Source organism: Acipenser ruthenus, chromosome 60 (genome assembly GCF_902713425.1).
Source record: "Acipenser ruthenus chromosome 60, fAciRut3.2 maternal haplotype, whole genome shotgun sequence".
Lineage (NCBI taxonomy): Eukaryota > Metazoa > Chordata > Actinopteri > Acipenseriformes > Acipenseridae > Acipenser > Acipenser ruthenus.
The window spans coordinates 2041681-2064151 of record NC_081248.1 but is presented as its reverse complement, the minus strand read 5'-3'; the positions used below and the strand labels follow the sequence as shown (position 1 = coordinate 2064151).

General features: G+C 43.4%; 1 protein-coding gene across 2 annotated transcripts; it reads left to right on the top strand.

The window, feature by feature from the left end:
- The first annotated feature begins 2229 nt into the window (after positions 1–2229).
- LOC117970155 (beta-2-glycoprotein 1-like) lies at positions 2230–22215 on the top strand. 2 transcript variants are annotated; one of them, XM_059018565.1, is made up of 9 exons: positions 2230–2418; positions 11684–11728; positions 12283–12429; positions 13354–13548; positions 16779–16893; positions 17170–17246; positions 19710–19889; positions 21318–21515; positions 21798–22215. In XM_059018565.1, the coding sequence occupies exons 1-9, from the start codon at positions 2355–2357 to the stop codon at positions 21875–21877; spliced, it is 1101 nt and encodes a 366-aa protein (XP_058874548.1). In that variant the 5' UTR covers positions 2230–2354; the 3' UTR covers positions 21878–22215. The 2 variants fall into 2 exon arrangements, with proteins under 2 accessions (XP_058874548.1, XP_058874549.1); XM_059018566.1 differs by lacking the exon at positions 11684–11728 and having other exon boundaries at positions 2234–2418.
- The last annotated feature ends 256 nt before the right edge of the window (positions 22216–22471 follow it).

The following is a 22471-nucleotide window of genomic DNA, read 5'->3' as shown; positions in this document are numbered from 1 at the left end:
TATGGGAAAGCGTATTAATAAACAGACCATGGTGAACTAATTCGTAGTTGAACCATGGAAAGGCATGGGGGACTTTTCTGTGCACATGTATGCGGGGCACTTCTGTAAGGGCAATACTATTCAATGTGAGCTGCATCACTACCATTTGATTTGATTTTTTTGGTGGTGAAAAATTGAGAAGTGATGAAAAGAAAGACTATTTTTAAACAGTACAATTTTATGGAGAATTAAAGAAAATGCAGAATTTGTAAAGCAAATGAAATCTATATATATATATAAACTCAGAACTATCCATGTGAAATATTCCATGTTTCCTTTGTCTTTTTAAACCCTGTATAGTGCTGTTTATTGTTTTGGATTATTAATAATAATAATAATAATAATAATAATAATAATAATAATAATAATAATAATAATGCGTATACTGTAATAAATCAATGTACGTTAACCTTTTAAAAATGTATTTGAGTAAAAAAAAAGTTAAAAATATTTCTTGTGTTTTAAAAAATCTGACATTTTTTGACTGTCTGTGTCTGTTTCTAAGTGTGTATGTGTCTCAGTGTGCATGTCTTAAGTGTCTGTCAGTGTGTGTTTGTGTCTCTATGTGTGTGTGTCAGTGTGCGTATCTCTGTTTAAGTGTGTGTTAGCGTCTGTGTGTATGTCTTAGTGTCTGTCTCAGCGAGTGTGTGTGTCGGAGTATGTACGTGTCTCTGTGTGTATATGTCAATAGGTGTCTGTCTCAAGTGTGTACATGCCATAATGTATACAGTGCTATGGCAGGTGAATCAGTCCCATGGGGTTCACCTTATTGGCAGTGCTATGGCAGGTGAATCAGTCCCATGGGGTTCACCTTATTGGCAGTGCTATGGCAGGTGAATCAGTCCCATGGGGTTCACCTTATTGGCAGTGCTATGGCAGGTGAATCCATTGCCAGCAAAACAAAACTTGATCCAAGCTGGCTCTTACTTCTATAAAGGCTGCTGTAACACAGGCTGACCTAGCCTGTGCTGCACGTGTCTATGGCAAACGAACTGAAGAGCAACTCCTGAACTCAGAGGCAAAGCAGCACAGACATCAACAGAACAGCATCAGAAGGTAAGAAGGGGGCGTGTTGCATCCATGTTTAATGTGAGCGCCACCTTTATCATATCAATGCTAAACAACAGTTATTTAACACGAGTTGTTGAGAATATCAGATTCTGTCTGTCTACGTCTGTAAGTCTGTCTGTCGCACTTTCACATCTTGAGAACACAAGAAGTTATTCCACACACTAAATCATTTTAATAGACTTTACCAGGACACCTCATTGGCTTACCTAATGATGGTCTTCAACACCACTTATCCAATTCCCATTAAACTCTTCATTGGCATGTCTTATTCTACACGGCTCTGTACATGCTGTTGATACACGTCACGCGCAGTGACTTTTCCCTCACACTGAGAGCTCTGATTGGATGTGCAGCCATGGTGTGAGTGAGGGATGTTACTGACAGGCTGGTTGTTTTGTTTTTAACTAGGATAGTCTGTGTTACAGAAATATGTATCGCTTTAAAGGTCTGGCATGTTCTGAACCCCTCTCTGAATACATTCCAGGCTCATTTCGATACTGAAAATTAGGTGAAAGTTGAAACTTGCAGCTAGTGGAATTCAAAGACTGTGCGGGAGGTAATGTTTATCAGAGTCCTGACATCTGTCTAACGAGAAACAGATGCTGAGCCTGCCCTCCCTCTCAATTGCATTCAATTTAGTGCCAATAATGGTCTTATGACAAGCCACAAAAGCATTGCCAAGCTAAGGTAGCAAATGTACAGATATATTGACCATTTCTGTCCATATGAAAACTCCCAGTTAGACCGGGACATGGTTCTGACATCTGTCTTTTCACCTTACTTTTTTTTAAAAAAATGTTTCTTCATCCTCTTATCAAGAAACCTTCTCTTTCTTGAACTCGAGAGAATAATAATCTTGCTTATCCCCTCGTACCCTCGATCTTGAATCTGTCTCTCCTCAACTTCCCCCTTCTCTCTCCCCATCCTTGCCTCGCCTCTCCCCTGCTCTCTCTCCCCATCCTTGCCTCGCCTCTCCCCTGCTCTCTCCCCCCCTCCTTGCCTCGCCTCTCCCCTGCTCTCTACCCCTCCTTGCCTCACCTCTCCCCTGCTCTCTCCCCCCTCCTTGCCTTTCCTCTCTCTCTCCCCCTCCTTGCCTCACCTCTCCCCTGCTCTCTCCCCTCCTCTCCCCCTCCTCGCCTCTCCCCTGCTCTGTCCCCCTCCTCGCCTCTCCTCTGCGCTCTCTCCCTCACTCACTGTATCTGTATTATTCTGTTAGGTTTGTGAAGCAGACTGACACTGTGAAGATGGCACACAGGTTAAACTTGATCATTCTTATTTTTTTGGGAACAAACATTTTACAACCTGAAGGTAAGAAGAACAGAAGAATTGTATACTAAATCTATCTATCTATCTATCTATCTATCTATCTATCTATCTATCTATCTATCTATCTATCTATCTATCTATCTATCTATCTATCTATCTATCTATCTATCTGTCTGTCTATCCATCTATCTACCTGTTGTCTGACACAGTGAGTGCTGGGTGTGGATGGGAAAGAGACGGGTGTGTGCGTGAGCGCTGCTGAAAGGTGTGTTGCTTTTTTAAAAATGAGTTTTGTTTTGTGGATGGTTTTTGTTTTCTCATGGTTTTGTTATTTTTGTGTTAACATCAGAGCTGTCGTTTGTAAGCAGTATCAGCCAGCACGGCTGGGTGGAGAGGCAGGGCTCCTCCAGACTTTTCTTGAAGTCGGAGTTGTGGCTGGTCATGAGAACATGAAATCGCATCTAGAATGAGTGTCTCGCTGTTTTCTTAAGCACTGCAGATTTAGTATCTACGGGTCAATTGCAACGAACTGAAAGGAGAGTCCTAACTGGGGATGATCCCGTGGTTATACGGAGGACGGGACTAAACTAGTAAGCAAGTTAATACCAATTGCAACAAACTAAGCAGATAATCCCCAGCTGCGTATTAAAATGTGTTTCAATTGCAACAAACCCAAAGTAACTGCTGTTGCCCTCTAGAGCAGGGCATATTTCAAGTTAGCTATAACATTTAATAACTTGAACTGCAACTGTTTAAGAGCTGAAAACAAGTAAACAGGTCTAATTAAGCACATTATCAGTTCAATCAAGGGTCTAGTTAAGTAACTGAGAGCTCGTTTGGAATGAAATCCAGCAGCCACAGCGGGTCCCCAGGACGGAGTTTGAGAAGCCCTGGTCTAGAGAAAGGCTTCCCGATCCTGGTGCTGAGGACCCCTGTGTCTGTTTTCATGCCAACTTAGTTCTCAATTACTTAATTGAACCTTTAATTGTACTATGCATTAGCTTCATTTGACCTTTTTAATTTTGTTCAGCTTTTAGATTGTTGGCGATTTCAAGTTAACTATACCGTTTAATAAGTAACTTAAACTCTGCACTGTTTGAAAATATCAAATTAAAAACATGTTATATATTTAAACCTGTAACATTATAAATAAACCCAATCTAAACTGTCCTTTATTCATCTGAATACATATTGTGAAAGATGGAAATCACATACAATATGCACTGAGGGAAAATTTTGGACAGACGTTTTTATCAACCCTTTGTATAATTTAACATTGTAGAAATGCAGTTATTTTTCTTGGTCATCAAACACGAAAGAAGTGCATGTCTCTTATTATTCCCATTCATAAATACCAGAGCAGGAATCACTTTGAGTAAAACCAGTACAACGCTCACAAAAACATGACTCTGAAATCCTGATTTCTGAACACTGTGTAACTAAACCGTGCAGCCGTTACCTCTCACGCTGAACTGTAACGCACAGAAGAGAGGAATGCGCGCAACAGAGAGGGAAACGAGAGCCGCGCACAAGTTACTTTTTTCTCCACTACTAGTCTGTACCACTAAATACAACTTGCAAAATCACATTCAGTTGGCTTGCAACATCCCCCACCATCAAAAAAAATAAATAATAGGAGCGCAGCTGCGCCACTTAACCAAAAGAAAACTTATGAAAATTTGAATCAGTCAAAAAACGTTTATTATTATTATTATTATTATTATTATTATTATTATTATTATTATTATTATTATTATTATTATTGTTGTTGTTGTTGTTGTTTTCCAATAAAACATATTCTAGCGTTATTTTAAAACAGCAGCATATCCAAACATTTTAATAAATCAGTTACCGGTATGTAACGAGATGTATGAGTCTGATTAATAACTTGATTTAGTTAATATTGAAACACACATCAGAGTACTCAATGTTTTAAATGTGAATCGCTAATTAGTCACAAAAACGTATTAAATCAGAGACATCAATTGAATTTTTAAATGAATGTTATCAAGTACAGGAGTTAGTATGAAAACGTTTCTACAAAAGAACAAACCCATTCCAGCTCCTCAAAGCTGAGCCCGCGGTACAAACCCATTCCAGCTCCTCAAAGCTGAGCCCGCGGTACAAACCCATTCCAGCTCCTCAAAGCTGAGCCCGCGGTACAAACCCATTCCAGCTCCTCAAAGCTGAGCCCGCGGTACAAACCCATTCCAGCTCCTCAAAGCTGAGCCCGCGGTACAAACCCATTCCAGCTCCTCAAAGCTGAACCCGCGGTACAAACCCATTCCAGCTCCTCAAAGCTGAGCCCGCGGTACAAACCCATTCCAGCTCCTCAAAGCTGAGCCCGCGGTACAAACCCATTCCAGCTCCTCAAAGCTGAGCCCGCGGTACAAACCCATTCCAGCTCCTCAAAGCTGAGCCCGCGGTACAAACCCATTCCAGCTCCTCAAAGCTGAGCCCGCGGTACAAACCCATTCCAGCTCCTCAAAGCTGAACCCGCGGTACAAACCCATTCCAGCTCCTCAAAGCTGAGCCCGCGGTACAAACCCATTCCAGCTCCTCAAAGCTGAGCCCGCGGTACAAACCCATTCCAGCTCCTCAAAGCTGAGCCCACGGTACAAACCCATTCCAGCTCCTCAAAGCTGAGCCCGCGGTACAAACCCATTCCAGCTCCTCAAAGCTGAGCCCGCGGTACAAACCCATTCCAGCTCCTCAAAGCTGAGCCCGCGGTACAAACCCATTCCAGCTCCTCAAAGCTGAGCCCGCGGTACAAACCCATTCCAGCTCCTCAAAGCTGAGCCCGCGGTACAAACCCATTCCAGCTCCTCAAAGCTGAGCCCGCGGTACAAACCCATTCCAGCTCCTCAAAGCTGAACCCGCGGTACAAACCCATTCCAGCTCCTCAAAGCTGAGCCCGCGGTACAAACCCATTCCAGCTCCTCAAAGCTGAGCCCGCGGTACAAACCCATTCCAGCTCCTCAAAGCTGAGCCCGCGGTACAAACCCATTCCAGCTCCTCAAAGCTGAGCCCGCGGTACAAACCCATTCCAGCTCCTCAAAGCTGAACCCACGGTACAAACCCATTCCAGCTCCTCAAAGCTGAGCCCGCGGTACAAACCCATTCCAGCTCCTCAAAGCTGAGCCCGCGGTACAAACCCATTCCAGCTCCTCAAAGCTGAGCCCACGGTACAAACCCATTCCAGCTCCTCAAAGCTGAGCCCGCGGTACAAACCCATTCCAGCTCCTCAAAGCTGAGCCCACGGTACAAACCCATTCCAGCTCCTCAAAGCTGAGCCCACGGTACAAACCCATTCCAGCTCCTCAAAGCTGAGCCCGCGGTACAAACCCATTCCAGCTCCTCAAAGCTGAGCCCGCGGTACAAACCCATTCCAGCTCCTCAAAGCTGAGCCCGCGGTACAAACCCATTCCAGCTCCTCAAAGCTGAGCCCACGGTACAAACCCATTCCAGCTCCTCAAAGCTGAGCCCGCGGTACAAACCCATTCCAGCTCCTCAAAGCTGAGCCCACGGTACAAACCCATTCCAGCTCCTCAAAGCTGAGCCCACGGTACAAACCCATTCCAGCTCCTCAAAGCTGAGCCCACGGTACAAACGCATTCAAACTCCTGCAGCTGCCTGTTGTGTTCTTCATACTGTGCAAAACGTATTCTTTGGAAGCGGACTCGACATATTGTAATTTTATTAATACTGAACACACTGTTTACATCTGAAGCAGAGCGATCACATGACCTTAACATCCCGCCTACATGAAGGCAATCTGTTCGCTCTGATTTGTGAATTTCTGCTTTGATTGACAGCCTCGCTACACTTTATATTTCTACAGTTACAGCGCCTGCTTTTCGCTATTAATAGAAAAAAATCAGTTCTATAAATCAAGGGAAGTAATGTTAAAACTTTACAATGCATTAGTAAGACCTCACCTAGAATATTGTGTTCTGTTCTGGTCACCTCGATACAAAAAGGATATTGCTGCTCTAGAAAGAGTGCAAAGAAGAGCAACCAGAATTATCCCGGGTTTAAAAGGCATGTCGTATGCAGACAGGCTAAAATAATTGAATCTATTCAGTCTTGAACAAAGAAGACTACGCGGTGATTTGATTCAAACATTCAAAATCCTAAAAGTTATAGACAATGTCGACCCAGGGGACTTTTTTGACCTGAAAAAAGAAACAAGGACCAGGGGTCACAAATGGAGATTAGATAAAGGGGCATTCAGAACAGAAAATAGGAGGCACTTTTTTACACAGAGAATTGTGAGGGTCTGGAACCAACTCCCCAATAATGTTGTTGATCTCCCTTTTTGTGGATCGGTATTACGTTTGCAATTTTCCAGTCTGTCGGTACAACCCCTGTGTCAAGAGACTGTTGCATGATCTTGGTTAGCGGTTTGTAAATAACTTCTTTCATTTCTTTGAGTACTATTGGGAGGATCTCATCTGGCCCAGGGGATTTGTTTATTTTAAGAGCTCCTAGTCCCGTTCACACTTCTGCCTCTGTTATGCTAAAGTTATTTAAAATTGGATAGGAACAGGTCGACATGTGGGGCATGTTGTCCGTGTCCTCCTTTGTAAATATCTGTGAAAAGTAATCATTTAATATATTTGCGATTTTGCCATTTCTATCTCTTAGACATTTAACCTCCTCTTTAAATGTTCTTTGAAACAATGTTCTTTGAATCCTCTTTGAAACAAGGATTATCTTACCCAGATCTGTGATATAGTCAAGTTACTTTCAAAACTTAATTTACCATTTCGAGGGCATGACAAGGGAAAAGAATCTAAACTGAAAGGTCATTTCCTTGAATTTTGTGATTTCTTTTCAAAGTATGATGAATCATTCAGGAAAATGCAGGAAGGTTATTTAATCACACAAGCCCTGAATTTCAAAACAAAGTGCTGCAGATTTGCCCCAACTTGGTTCGCAAAGAAATTGTAGAAACAGTGAGTGAAGTTATTATTATTATTATTATTTATTTCTTAGCAGACGCCCTTATCCAGGGCGACTTACAATCGTAAGCAAAAACATTTCAAGCGTTACAATACAAGTAATACAATAAGAGCAAGAGCAAGTTGGGTTCTTTAGTGTAATTGCAGATGAGGCCTGGTCATTTAAAACAGAGCATCTCTTTGTATCAGATATGCAGAAATTAAAGAAAGGTTTTTGTGTTTCATCAATTGCTCATCTTCCCGAAATGCAAACAGCATTTATACTGCCATAAAGAAAGGTTTAGAGACAACCGGAATGCAGAATCTGCAAATAGCTACACAGTCTTATGATGGCGCATCAGTGATGTCAGGACACCTTAATGGAGTTCAGGAGCGACTGAAAGAAGACCATCCATTAGCAATGTATTTACATTGTATGGCACATAAACTCAACCTTGTGCTTGTAGAATTCTGTAAAGTAACTCATTCTGCTGTCTGGTTTTTTAATGTAATTGATAAATTGTATTCTGTTTTTGCTGAGCCAACCAATCACCAAATGTTTCTCGACATGCAGAAAGTTTGGGGTCTAAATCATCTAGAGATTGTGCAGCCTAGCGAGACACGTTGGGCATGCAAGTGGAAAAGTGTGTTTTCTGCAAAAATGCAATACAGCGCCATCATGCTGTGTCTTAAACAACTCGATGAACAAGGAGAAAGATGGTCTGTGGAATCAAGTGGTCTGTATCAACATATGAGTAGAGTGCAGTTCATTGCATGCTTATTTATCGTCCAAGATATACTTAAAGTTGTTCCCGTATCTCACAAAGGACTTCAAGGCGTGGATATTACACTTGCAAAAGCTTCCTGCATAACAGTGAAGACAAAGGTGTACTTTGTGAAATGCAGACGTGAAGATGGCTGGAATGAGATGTGGAAATTAATAACAGCATTCTGCCAGGAGCATAACTCTGCAGTGCCAGACGAAGACACACAAACACCAAGAAGAAGAAGAGTTGTCAAAACCCCAGCTACTCTCAAAGATTACATTGTTCCAATAACTTTGTGTCAAAGAGAGGGTGTAGAAGAGGCAGCAAGTACACCTGAAACATCTGAGGTTGTAGCACCTGAAAAAACCTGTTGGCATCATCAGCTATATCTGCCTGTGTTGGATGCCATAACTAGAGAATTAGAAAGGCGGTTCTCAAAAGAATCAATGGTAATTTCAAGAGCCTGTGATTCAGTGTTACAGTGCGACAAAAAAGACATTGAGGCGCTCTTGCAGCAGTTTGCAGGCTCACTCAACATTAATCCACATCTTGCAACTGCAGAAATGGAAATCTTAGCCACTACTGAATCTCCTCTTACATTTCCAAAGCTTCGAGAAGAAGTGAAATCCTTTACCCGAACTACTAGAAACTCGTTCAATTGGCTCTGACTTTGCCTGTCGGGACAACCACGTCTGAAAGAAGCTTTTCGGCGATGAGACGAATCAGAAACTGACTGCGTTCAACAATGGGAGACGAAAGACTTTCTTCACTGGCTCTTCTTCACATTGAAGCTGATTTGACTGCAAAGCTGAGCCTAGAGAACATTGTGGATGTTTATGCGAACCGAAAGGAGATACGATTGCATCTACATTAAAGTATTTATTTATTAAGAGAATGTAATTGTTAGTACAGTTACATGCTTTTGGTTTATATTAATTTGCTGATTTGTTAACTTAACGACTGTTTTTCGTGTTCTGAGCAAAAATCAAAAATGGCCAGGAAGGATGAGAACAGTCATAAACCCAATTCCGACAGTATGAGGAATGTTATGCAAATGATAGGGTAGCTGATCAAAAGGTTTGATGTGAGCAGAGTGAGTATTTTCCGTCTAAAGTGGTTCCACATGTTTCAAAGTGTTCTAACGGAGATGGGAAGGGATCCCAATTCAATCAGACTCCGTGCTAAAATGAAAAGGGTCTGCTGTGGGTGGAGTGACCCTTTGCCTCTACTAATGGTGATGGAGCCCAGTGTGCTGATCGCTGCTGTTAGAGGACAAAATGGATTATTTAGCCCCCCCCCCCCCCCCCCCCAGTATGGAATCGTAGACGACACCCAAGCTATACTCCACCGGTGTATCCTCAAAGAGTCACCTGTTTGGACCTTACAGAAGAGCAAGTGCTACCAAGATATAGAATGGATAAAGATATGATATTGTATTTATGTGATGAACTTAAAGAGGATTTAGGTCATGCATTGCCAGTATCACTCACAGCCTTGTCCTTCTTTGCCACCAGTTGTTTATATGAGATCCTATCATACATTTATTCATATTTATATTTATTCATTTTCATTATTATTATTATTATTATTATTATTATTATTATTATTATTATTATTATTATTATTATTTATTTCTTAGCAGACGCCCTTATCCAGGGCGACTTACAATCGTAAGCAAATACATTTCAAGTGTTACAATACAAGTAATACAATAAGAGCAAGAAATACAATAACTTTTGTTCAAGCAAAGTACAAGTGTGACAAACCACAATTCAATAATACAGCAGATAATAGTGATAGTGACATCAGGATATGATTAAATAGTGATAGTTACATCAGGATATGATTAAATACAAAGTACTACAGGTTAAACACTTGGCAGATTACAGTATTCTGAAGTACAGGATTAAATGCAGTAAAATAGGGGGCAGATAAGAGCAAAATAAAGCACATTTACATGAAGGGTGATAGTGTCCCAGGATACAAACAGAGGAGTTCTACAGGTGCTCTTTGAAGAGGTGAGTCTTAAGGAGGCGCCGGAATGTGGTCAGGGACTGGGCAGTCCTGACATCTGTAGGAAGGTCATTCCACCACTGCGGAGCAAGGGTGGAGAAGGAGCGGGCTCTGGAGGCAGGGGAGCGTAGCGGAGGTAGAGCTAGTCTTCTAGTGCAAAAAGTGCATAAAGTGCAACCGGGTTTCATGAAACTATAATTTAATGAATACAGAACATACATTTACAACATTGTATTAAAATAAGAGCTCTCTGACTTCACTTTCTTTCTCTCTGTCCTGATGTACTTGCTTTATTATGTTCTATTAAATGTATCGTCTCCATTTTCTCCGTATCTCCTGAAACACACGCCTGTTTTGTTTCACGCAGTCTTTATTACCTTTCAATCACACCTGTCCAGTGATACAAATCCTGAAATGAATAAATGAATAAAAACTGCCATTTGCATCATTAACATATAGGTTTCTCATTTAAATACTAAATTCTAGTTATTCTGCCACCTTTATGTAAATTACACATATTCTACTTGTCGGAAAACAGCAAAAAAGTGTTTCATTTTATGATGAAAGCAAAGTTTGTGAGTAAAAACAGACGGAGACAGTGAGTTTCGGACTGTCAGAAGACACTTTTGATATTCAGTGCCGCAGTGTCCAACAATCTTGTTCAGTTTGACTCTGTAATATAATCCCTTCTTTTTGGTGTCTGTGTTAGTTTATTGTCCGTCTGCAGCTTTGATGAAACTAAACTCTGGAAAAATTCAGTAAACTATCACAGACACCAAGAAGAAGGAATTCAAGTTTTAAACTGAACAGGATTGTGAGGCACTGTCTGTCTGTCTGTCTGTCATAAAATGGTATAGTGATACCCGAAAACTCAGTGCCGTGGTAAACGAATGCACTTTGCCAAGCTGTCCTGGCACCTAGAATCATGCAAACGGACACCCCATGTGCGGGGCCCCGCCACAAAACATTTAAAGTTCCTCACCCCCACAGAACCAGAGATACGCCCCGTCAAAAATGCCCAAAACGACTCTTCTCGTGTCACATCTCTAGGACCCCGGGGCCTAGAACCCCTCTTCAGCTTCTCAGGGTCATGTCTGGGGCCCCTCTTTCAAAGGGACCCAACCCTTTTCAAATTGCACATTCTGAACAAATTTTCACATTTTCAAGTGTATCAGTGAACTTAGATTTCCAATAGCTTTTCAGCTCAAAAAAAGTAAAAATTGGGGCCCTTCCCAGCTGGGATCAACCTGGGGCGTGAGGGGGACCCCCATACCAATTTTCAAGTCTCGGGGACCCCCTGTGGCATGCGCCCTCGAGAGCGTTCTTTTTTGTTATCTAAAGAGACCTCCCTCTCATATCGCTGAAACGTCGTATTTAAATGAACAATTAAACATAAAAGGGGTTATTTTCTAACTTACCACATATAAAGCACTACTTCAAAAAATGAAAAACTATAATAAATTAAACATTTCAAAAGAAACTAGTGTGTAAACAGGTATATGTACATACAAAACTGTAAAAACAAAAGTCATTTTTAATTTAAAATGAAAGTAACATATATTTTGTCTTGCGTGTGTCTTTCAGTGCAGCATATAATCCAGGCTGAGCTGCTTGCACAGAGATGTTGTGGTAACTAAGAGGTCTATTGTTATTTACACTGCAGTCATGATCTAAATGTTGGAATCCAGTCTTATGTTGATGCCTATGGTAATTCCAACTGCAGGGTCTCATTCTATAATTATTTTGCCACAAAAATATAATGTAATTGTACAGGGTGCAGCCTGTCTCTCTGTGAACACCATTCAATGTGTTGATGATCACCTACGGACCCCATGTGTGACTCATGGGGGACCACATAGACTGTTCAAATGAGTCTGATGTGTCTTGATTACACCTATGGAATGCACTGATTACAGTCAAATTGGGTGGTCTGTCTGTCTGTCTGTCTGTCTGTCTGTCTGTCTGTCTGTTGCTTTAATGAAACTTAATACTGGAAGACTAGTAAACTCACACAGACACCAAGAAGAAGGAATTATATAACTTATACATAGAAAAATAACATAATTCTGGTTCCCTTAGAAGCGGTTAGATAAATGTAATTTATATATTGTAGAGTTGCTTTTATATATTTCATTCTCTCTCTTCCAACTCTGAATGTTTTGTGTTTTTATCCCCTGCTTCAGCCCAGGAGGCGGAGTCTTGTCCTGAGAGGGCTGGGCCTTCAGAAAGGGGGCGTGGCTGCCTGAAGGCCTGTCTCCAGGACCAGGACTGTCCAATCAGGAGGAAGTGTCTCTGTGATGGAGAGTGTGGGTGGAGCTGTGTGTCACCAGGTGGGAGAAACACTGAAGGATAACTACAGCTCCCAGCATGCCTCTGCTCTGGCACGAACAGTGAGGGGTGATGGGAGCTGTTGTTCTTTTTATACAGTGAAATCTGGTAGCCTTCAGGCTTCATTATCCCAGCGGTGGATACTTCGTGGGTATTTCCAATAGCCTAAGTAATACCTCAATACTAAAAAAAAAAAGCTTCTACTTACATGGAGCTGTTCTCAAGCAGCTTCTTGAAGGATCAAGCAGCTTCTTGAAGGATCCCAGGGTGTCAGCTTCAACAACATTACTGGGGAGTTGGTTCTCTGATACCGGTGTGATTCAGGTGCACGCTGTCGTACAGGTGGTTCTCGGTTACAATGCTGTGGAAAATGCGTGGGTGACTCCGGTGTTAATCAGCTGATGACTTGTGTCTGGGAAGCAGGGTCAACAATTTTTGGGTTGCTATCTCTGAGCATCTCTTATTTTGTGGGGATCTCCAGTGCATCTCCCCAGTAACGTTGTTGAAGCTGACACCCTGGGATCCTTCAAGAAGCTGCTTGATGAGATTCTGGGATCAATAAGCTACTAACAAGCAAACGAGCAAGATGGGCTGAATGGCCTCCTCTCGTTTGTAAACGTTCTTATATTCTTATGTTCTTATGTTCTTATGTTCTTATGTTCTTATGGGTCGTGGTAGGGAATCATATTTGTATCATATTTGTATTGGGGAAAATATGTGTTTTGCTGATATATTTTCCAATTGAGTCTATTAATATAACTACATTAACATAGGTATTAATATATCTATTTATATAGCTACTCTCTCTCTCCTTCCTCTCTCCTCTTTCTCTCATATCTCCACTCTCTCCTCTTTCTTCCTCTCTCTCTCCTCTCGTCTGCTCTCCTCTCTCCCCTCACTCTCTCTCCACTCTCCGCTCTCTATAGCTCGCTCCTGCCCTTGGCCCCTCTCCTCCCCTCACTCTGTCTCTCTCCTCCTCTCCCCCTCTCCTTCTTTCTCTGCTCTCATTGAGGTGAGCTGTCAGGAAGGATTCATGATGGCTGACGGGCGCCAGGTTGTGATTCGCCGTTGCCAAGGGGACCGACACTGGAGTGGGGAGGAGCCTTTCTGTGTTTCTGTGTGTAAGTCTCAATACATGTGTGTCCTGTCTATATTCTGTAGTAAACGTTTTAAAATGTTACAAATATTGTAGCTAACAATCTGACCTGTCCTGCATTTCCATTCGCTTCACAGCTCTCAAATGTGCAGTTCTGAAAGATGCAGAGCAAACATGGATTTTCATTTTAAGACAGACACCTGGTACAACTCTAAACTCTTAGTTTGCTTGCCTTGCCATCCAGGAAGTCTGTTGACTACTTTACTTCCCAGGTCACCTGAACGTGTCAGTGTCTGAAAGCGTGTCAGTCAGCAGGGGAAGCAGCAGCTGATTGGTTAATGAAAGAAGCCGTTGAAGGGGTGTAATTTCACCCTCCAGGTGACCAAGGAAGTGCAGCGTGATCTGAAAGCATTGCTTGTGCAAACAGAGATTTCTTTACCCTGGTGTAGCAGCAGATGATAAGTGGCTCCCTGGTGAGAGTGCTATTGCATGGATTCCCAGAAGGATTTGCTCAGTGCAACAATTAGTCAGTTTCATACTAATACTTTATTGGTGTAGCAGTCTCCTCTAAACAAGCCTTTTTTATACCTGTGGTGACATCATTCTTCAACGACTCTTTCTTTTCTAAACTGTTCTTCATGACAACTTGGTATCCTCCTATACCATTGATCTCTTGGTCACTTCTAATTTCCTAAGATAATGCACTCACAATCCATGCATCTAACACACACACACACTGCTATAAGATCTATAACTAAAAAGAGATTACAAGACATATAAATTGGTACAGAAGAGTACAAACACTGACAACCTCCATGTATCAGACCCAAATAAGGAATGTGTGTCCTTATCAGTAACTTGCCACAAGCTCGCATTCACATTGAGTAATAGGAAACACACAGACAAAGCAGAGCAACATTAAAAAACTCTTCATCTTGTAACAGATATAACATGGAATGTATGTTTGATGTAAAAGCTTTAAAATTGCTCATTTGAGAGCTGTGATGAATCTCGTTTGAGAGCTGTGTGATGAATCTCGTTTGAGAGCTGTGATGAATCTCGTTTGAGAGCTGTGATGAATCTTGTTTGAGAGCTGTGATGAATCTCGTTTGAGAGCTGTGATGAATCTCGTTTGAGAGCTTTGATGAATCTTGTTTGAGAGCTGTGATGAATCTTGTTTGAGAGCTGTGATGAATCTTGTTTGAGAGCTGTGATGAATCTCGTTTGAGAGCTGTGTAATGAATCTCGTTTGAGAGCTGTGTGATGAATCTCGTTTGAGAGCTGTGATGAATCTCGTTTGAGAGCTGTGTGATGAATCTTGTTTGAGAGCTGTGATGAATCTCGTTTGAGAGCTGTGTAATGAATCTCGTTTGAGAGCTGTGTGATGAATCTTGTTTGAGAGATGTGTGATGAATCTCGTTTGAGAGCTGTGATGAATCTCGTTTGAGAGCTGTGTGATGAATCTTGTTTGAGAGCTGTGATGAATCTCGTTTGAGAGCTGTGTAATGAATCTCGTTTGAGAGCTGTGTGATGAATCTTGTTTGAGAGATGTGTGATGAATCTCGTTTGAGAGCTGTGATGAATCTTGTTTGAGAGATGTGTAGTGAATCTCGTTTGAGAGCTGTGTGATGAATCTCGTTTGAGAGATGTGTAGTGAATCTCGTTTGAGAGCTGTGTGATGAATCTCGTTTGAGAGATGTGTAGTGAATCTCGTTTGAGAGCTGTGTAATGAATCTCGTTTGAGAGCTGTGATGAATCTCGTTTGAGAGATGTGTAATGAATCTCGTTTGAGAGATGTGTAATGAATCTCGTTTGAGAGCTGTGTGATGAATCTCGTTTGAGAGATGTGTAATGAATCTCGTTTGAGAGATGTGTGATGAATCTCGTTTGAGAGATGTGTAGTGAATCTCGTTTGAGAGCTGTGTGATGAATCTTGTTTGAGAGATGTGTGATGAATCTCGTTTGAGAGCTGTGATGAATCTTGTTTGAGAGATGTGTAGTGAATCTCGTTTGAGAGCTGTGTGATGAATCTCGTTTGAGAGATGTGTAATGAATCTCGTTTGAGAGCTGTGATGAATCTCGTTTGAGAGCTGTAATGAATCTCGTTTGAGAGCTGTGATGAATCTCGTTTGAGAGCTGTGATGAATCTCGTTTGAGAGCTGTGATGAATCTCGTTTGAGAGATGTGTAATGAATCTCGTTTGAGAGCTGTGATGAATCTCGTTTGAGAGCTGTGATGAATCTCGTTTGAGAGCTGTAATGAATCTTGTTTGAGAGCTGTGTAGTGAATCTTGTTTGAGAGCTGTGTAGTGAATCTTGTTTGAGAGCTGTGTAGTGAATCTTGTTTGAGAGCTGTGTGATGAATCTCGTTTGAGAGCTGTGTAATGAATCTCGTTTGAGAGCTGTGAGATGAATCTCGTTTGAGAGCTGTGATGAATCTCGTTTGAGAGATGTGTAATGAATCTCGTTTGAGAGATGTGTAATGAATCTCGTTTGAGAGCTGTGTGATGAATCTCGTTTGAGAGATGTGTAATGAATCTCGTTTGAGAGATGTGTAGTGAATCTCGTTTGAGAGCTGTGTGATGAATCTTGTTTGAGAGATGTGTGATGAATCTCGTTTGAGAGCTGTAATGAATCTCGTTTGAGAGCTGTGATGAATCTCGTTTGAGAGCTGTAATGAATCTCGTTTGAGAGCTGTGATGAATCTCGTTTGAGAGCTGTGATGAATCTCGTTTGAGAGCTGTGATGAATCTCGTTTGAGAGCTGTGATGAATCTCGTTTGAGAGATGTGTAATGAATCTCGTTTGAGAGCTGTGATGAATCTCGTTTGAGAGCTGTGATGAATCTCGTTTGAGAGCTGTAATGAATCTTGTTTGAGAGCTGTGTAGTGAATCTTGTTTGAGAGCTGTGTGATGAATCTCGTTTGAGAGCTGTGTAATGAATCTCGTTTGAGAGCTGTGAGATGAATCTCGTTTGAGAGCTGTGTGATGAATCTCGTTTGAGAGATGTGTAGTGAATCTCGTTTGAGAGCTGTAATGAATCTCGTTTGAGAGCTGTGATGAATCTTGTTTGAGAGCTGTGATGAATCTCGTTTGAGAGCTGTAATGAATCTCGTTTGAGAGATGTGTAATGAATCTTGTTTGAGAGCTGTAATGAATCTCGTTTGAGAGCTGTGTAATGAATCTTGTTTGAGAGCTGTGTGATGAATCTCGTTTGAGAATCACGTTTTGCTTCAGTTTTTTTTTCTTTTCTTTAGCTGAACCGACAGAGACCCCTCTCACTTGCCCCGCCCCGGGGCAGATAGAGAACGGTTTCAACAGCGGGGGCAGATTCACAGTTGGAGCAACTATTAACTACACCTGCAACCCGGGGTGAGAGCAACATCACAGTGTACCACAATGTATTAACATTACCACTGCCCCCCAAAGGAGTGCGAATCATCTGTGAAATCCATGATCTCACCTCGTATTAGCCTTTAATACATTATCACCCTTTAATTAGACTGCGAACCAAACCGTCTGTCTGTCTGTCTGCATTGCCACTGTCTGTCTGTCTGTCGGAGATCCATTTTTTTTTCAGATTTCAAATCCTCAGTGATCTTTTTTCTGGTTGCTGATTTCCCTGATTTCTCTGACTTTTCTCCTCAGTTTTGAGCTGCTTGGCGTCTCTGAGAATTACTGCCAAGAAAACCAAACATGGAAACATCCAGAGCCAACATGCAGACGTGAGTCAAGTCTGTCTGTGTGTGTGTGTGTGTGTGTGTGTGTCAGTGTGACTGTGTCAGTGTGTGTTCGTCTGTTTGTGTGCGTGTGTCTCTGTGTGTCTGTGTGTGTCTGGGTGTATATCTCAGTGTGTGTGTATCTGTGTGTCAGTGTGTGTGTGTGTGTGTGTGCGTGTGTGTGTCAGTGTGTCTATGTTAGTGTATGTGTCTATGTGTCAGTGTGTGTGTGTGCGCATGTGTCAGTGTGTCTATGTTAGTGTGTGTGTGTGTCAGTGTGTCTATGTGTCAGTGTGTGTGTGTGTCTCCTCTCACTCCTCTCTCCCATGTTTATCTCTCTTTGTCTCTCTCTCTGTATCCCAGTGGTGCACTGCTCCCCCCCTCTCAAGCTCTCCCATGGTTACCTGGTTGTGGTGCAGTGGTGCACTGCTCCCCCCTCTCGAGCTCTCCCATGTTTATCTCTCTCTGTCTCTCTCTCTGTATCCCAGTGGTGCACTGCTCCCCCCTCTCGAGCTCTCCCATGTTTATCTCTCTCTGTCTCTCTCTCTGTATCCCAGTGGTGCACTGCTCCCCCCTCTCGAGCTCTCCCATGTTTATCTCTCTCTGTCTCTCTCTGAATCCCAGTGGTGCTCTGCTCCCCCCCTCTCGAGCTCTCCCATGTTTATCTCTCTCTGTCTCTCTCTCTGTATCCCAGTGGTGCACTGCTCCCCCCCTCTCGAGCTCTCCCATGGTTACCTGGTTGTGGTGCAGTGGTGCACTGCCCCCCCCTCTCGAGCTCTCCCATGTTTATCTCTCTCTGTCTCTCTCTCTGTATCCCAGTGGTGCACTGCTCCCCCCCTCTCGAGCTCTCCCATGTTTATCTCTCTCTGTCTCTCTCTCTGTATCCCAGTGGTGCTCTGCTCCCCCCTCTCGAGCTCTCCCATGTTTATCTCTCTCTGTCTCTCTCTCTGTATCCCAGTGGTGCACTGCCCCCCCCTCTCAAGCTCTCCCATGTTTATCTCTCTCTGTCTCTCTCTCTGTATCCCAGTGGTGCACTGCTCCCCCCCTCTCGAGCTCTCCCATGTTTATCTCTCTCTGTCTCTCTCTCTGTATCCCAGTGGTGCACTGCTCCCCCCCTCTCGAGCTCTCCCATGTTTATCTCTCTCTGTCTCTCTCTGTATCCCAGTGGTGCTCTGCTCCCCCCTCTCGAGCTCTCCCATGTTTATCTCTCTCTGTCTCACTCTCTGTATCCCAGTGGTGCTCTGCTCCCCCCTCTCAAGCTCTCCCATGTTTATCTCTCTCTGTCTCTCTCTCTGTATCCCAGTGGTGCACTGCTCCCCCCTCTCGAGCTCTCCCATGTTCATCTCTCTCTGTCTCTCTCTCTGTATCCCAGTGGTGCTCTGCTCCCCCCCTCTCGAGCTCTCCCATGTTTATCTCTCTCTGTCTCTCTCTCTGTATCCCAGTGGTGCACTGCTCCCCCCCTCTCGAGCTCTCCCATGGTTACCTGGTTGTGGTGCAGTGGTGCACTGCCCCCCCCTCTCGAGCTCTCCCATGTTTATCTCTCTCTGTCTCTCTCTCTGTATCCCAGTGGTGCACTGCTCCCCCCCTCTCGAGCTCTCCCATGTTTATCTCTCTCTGTCTCTCTCTCTGTATCCCAGTGGTGCTCTGCTCCCCCCTCTCGAGCTCTCCCATGTTTATCTCTCTCTGTCTCTCTCTCTGTATCCCAGTGGTGCACTGCCCCCCCCTCTCAAGCTCTCCCATGTTTATCTCTCTCTGTCTCTCTCTCTGTATCCCAGTGGTGCACTGCTCCCCCCCTCTCGAGCTCTCCCATGTTTATCTCTCTCTGTCTCTCTCTCTGTATCCCAGTGGTGCTCTGCTCCCCCCCTCTCGAGCTCTCCCATGTTTATCTCTCTCTGTCTCTCTCTGTATCCCAATGGTGCTCTGCTCCCCCCTCTCGAGCTCTCCCATGTTTATCTCTCTCTGTCTCTCTCTCTGTATCCCAGTGGTGCTCTGCTCCCCCCCTCTCGAGCTCTCCCATGTTTATCTCTCTCTGTCTCTCTCTGTATCCCAATGGTGCTCTGCTCCCCCCTCTCGAGCTCTCCCATGTTTATCTCTCTCTGTCTCACTCTCTGTATCCCAGTGGTGCTCTGCTCCCCCCTCTCAAGCTCTCCCATGTTTATCTCTCTCTGTCTCTCTCTCTGTATCCCAGTGGTGCTCTGCTCCCCCCTCTCGAGCTCTCCCATGTTTATCTCTCTCTGTCTCTCTCTCTGTATCCCAGTGGTGCACTGCTCCCCCCCTCTCGAGCTATCCCATGTTTATCTCTCTCTGTCTCTCTCTCTGTATCCCAGTGGTGCACTGCTCCCCCCCTCTCGAGCTCTCCCATGTTTATCTCTCTCTGTCTCTCTCTCTGTATCCCAGTGGTGCTCTGCTCCCCCCCTCTCGAGCTCTCCCATGTTTATCTCTCTCTGTCTCTCTCTCTCTGTATCCCAGTGGTGCTCTGCTCCCCCCCTCTCGAGCTCTCCCATGGTTACCTGGTTGCTGTTCAGAGGAAGCAGTATGAGGCCGGTGAGGTCATCTACTACCTCTGCAGGAAGGGCTTCCTATTGGACGGCTCCAACCGAGTTGTGTGCCAATCAAACGGCACCTGGAGCCCAACCCCCTTCTGCCGAGGTGAATTTTCATAATTTAGTGTTTTTCGTATTTATTTTTACCTGATTGCCTTTCATGAGTTCTACTTTTTTATGCCTTTTAGCTGTTCCTGTTGTTTCTCGTTCATGATTTGTCACTGTTCTTGCATGATGGCATCGATTTTATTTTTAGTTTTAAAAGATTTGTCATGATTTCTGCTGGTCTTGCATGCATTTTTGGCTCTTTTTTCAAGATTTGTATTATTTTCCCCTGATTTCTCCTCTGATTTCCCTTAAAGTGCCCCACAGTAAAAGCACGTGAAACTGTAATAAAGCACAGTGAAAGCATGGTAAAGCATAGGGAAGCATTGTAAAGCACAGAGAGGTCTGGTAAAGCACAGGGAAGCATTGTAAAGCACAGAGAGGTATGGTAAAGTACAGGGAAGCATTGTAAAGCACAGAGAGGTGTGGAAAAGCTTAGGGAAGCATTGTAAAGCACAGAGAGGTGTGGTAAAGCTTAGGGAAGCATTGTAAAGCACAGAGAGGTCTGGTAAAGCATAGGGAAGCATTGTAAAGCACAGAGAGGTGTGGTAAAGCTTAGGGAAGCATTGTAAAGCACAGAGAGGTGTGGTAAAGCTTAGGGAAGCATTGTAAAGCACAGAGAGGTCTGGTAAAGCATAGGGAAGCATTGTAAAGCACAGAGAGGTCTGGTAAAGCATAGGGAAGCATTGTAAAGCACAGAGAGGTGTGGAAAAGCTTAGGGAAGCATTGTAAAGCACAGAGAGGTGTGGTAAAGCATAGGGAAGCATTGTAAAGCACAGAGAGGTGTGGTAAAGCATAGGGAAGCATTGTGAAGCACAGAGAGGTGTGGTAAAACACAGGGAAACATTGTAAAGCACAGAGAGGTCTGGTAAAGCATAGGGAAGCATTGTAAAACACAGAGAGGTGTGGTAAAGCATAGGGAAGCATTGTAAAGCACAGAGAGGTCTGGTAAAGCATAGGGAAGCATTGTAAAGCACAGAGAGGTGTGGTAAAGCATAGGGAAGCATTGTAAAGCACAGAGATGTGTGGTAAAGCATAGGGAAGCATTGTAAAGCACAGAGAGGTGTGGTAAAGCATAGGGAAGCATTGTAAAGCACAGAGAGGTCTGGTGAAGCATAGGGAAGCATTGTAAAACACAGAGAGGTGTGGTAAAGCATAGGGAAGCATTGTAAAGCACAGAGAGGTGTGGTAAAGCATAGGGAAGCATTGTAAAGCACAGAGAGGTCTGGTGAAGCATAGGGAAGCATTGTAAAACACAGAGAGGTGTGGTAAAGCATAGGGAAGCATTGTAAAGCACAGAGAGGTCTGGTAAAGCATAGGGAAGCATTGCAAAACACAGAGTGGGAGAGGGAATGACTGTGAGCATTTACTGTGGTACACATTTTATAAGGGTTGTGTTGATTTCTCCTGCTCTCTCCCCTGATTTCAGCCCGCTGTGCAATCCCGGCTCAGCGCAGCAGGGTCTTGTATAACGGGAAGAAGCTCTGGCCCTACGAGGTGCAGGGGGGGCAGGTACAACACGGGGAGGGCGTGTCCTTCTACTGCCGGGACGAGGCGAGGCGCTGCAGCTACACCATCCAATCAGAATGCTTCGACGGGACCCTGCCACTCCCACCCTGCTATGACGGTACAGCAATAGAAGGAGCCAGCTCACACTGAGAGACATACATTAGTGGTAGATGTGTTAATACCTTTGCATCATGAATACATTGTTATTGTGTTTGGTAGTATTTCTATTGGGATTACTGTGATAAATGTTATGATTTTAATTTATTTTTTTATTGTAATTAATATTATTTTTAGTGCCGCCACTTGTTTTTATATGATCTTTATAATGGTCATTCATTTATTTTATTATTACCATTATTATTGATGATCTGATCTAATTATGTTTGTTTGTTTCTTTCAGAGCCCACCTGGCTGCAGTACAAGCTGTTCACAAACAGAGTGGTGTCTGAAATCAAACACTGTGATGAGGGAAACCAGTGAGAGGGGAGAGGGGGAGAGAGAGGGGGTCACACATACATACACATTATTTTAGTAAGCTCAACCCCAAGTGCTGTGGAGGGAGAGGAGGGAGGCGAGAGAGAGAGGGAGAGGTCAGAGAGGAAGGTCAGATGCAAATAATTGCAATAAGCAAGCTGTACCCCACAAGCGCAGTGTTACCCCGACATGCTCTGGGAGGATGGGCTCTTTTCATTTTATCTCAAAATTGAGTTTCTCTGTTGGACTGCAGAGAGCTGTCTCACACTGAATGGAATATATTAAGACAAACACCAAAAATGTCCATGTATAATCACTTCAATAAAATAAGAACTCAAACATCATTTATTCCTTGTCTGTTATTTATTAATATATGTCTGTTTGTCTTTATATCTGTCTGTTTATCTATCTACCTTCCTGCTTGTCTATCTATCTGTAGGTCTGTCTATCTGTCTGGCTGTCTGGCTGTCTTTCTGTCTATAACTTATTATTTCTGATACAGCACACAGAAGACTCTGGAAGAATGTAGTAAATTAACACAGACACCAAGAAGTAGGAATTATATTGTGTCAAACTAAACAGGATTGTGGGGCTCTCTGT

Bases quoted from the DNA above. Each gene is read 5' to 3' on its own strand.
- LOC117970155 (XM_059018565.1), top strand. From the start codon at position 2,355: ATGGCACACAGGTTAAACTTGATCATTCTTATTTTTTTGGGAACAAAC. The intron at 13,549-16,778 runs GTAAGTCTCAAT...TCTTTTCTTTAG, and splicing joins GCCTTTCTGTGTTTCTGTGT to CTGAACCGACAGAGACCCCT. The intron at 21,516-21,797 runs GTACAGCAATAG...TGTTTCTTTCAG, and splicing joins ACTCCCACCCTGCTATGACG to AGCCCACCTGGCTGCAGTAC.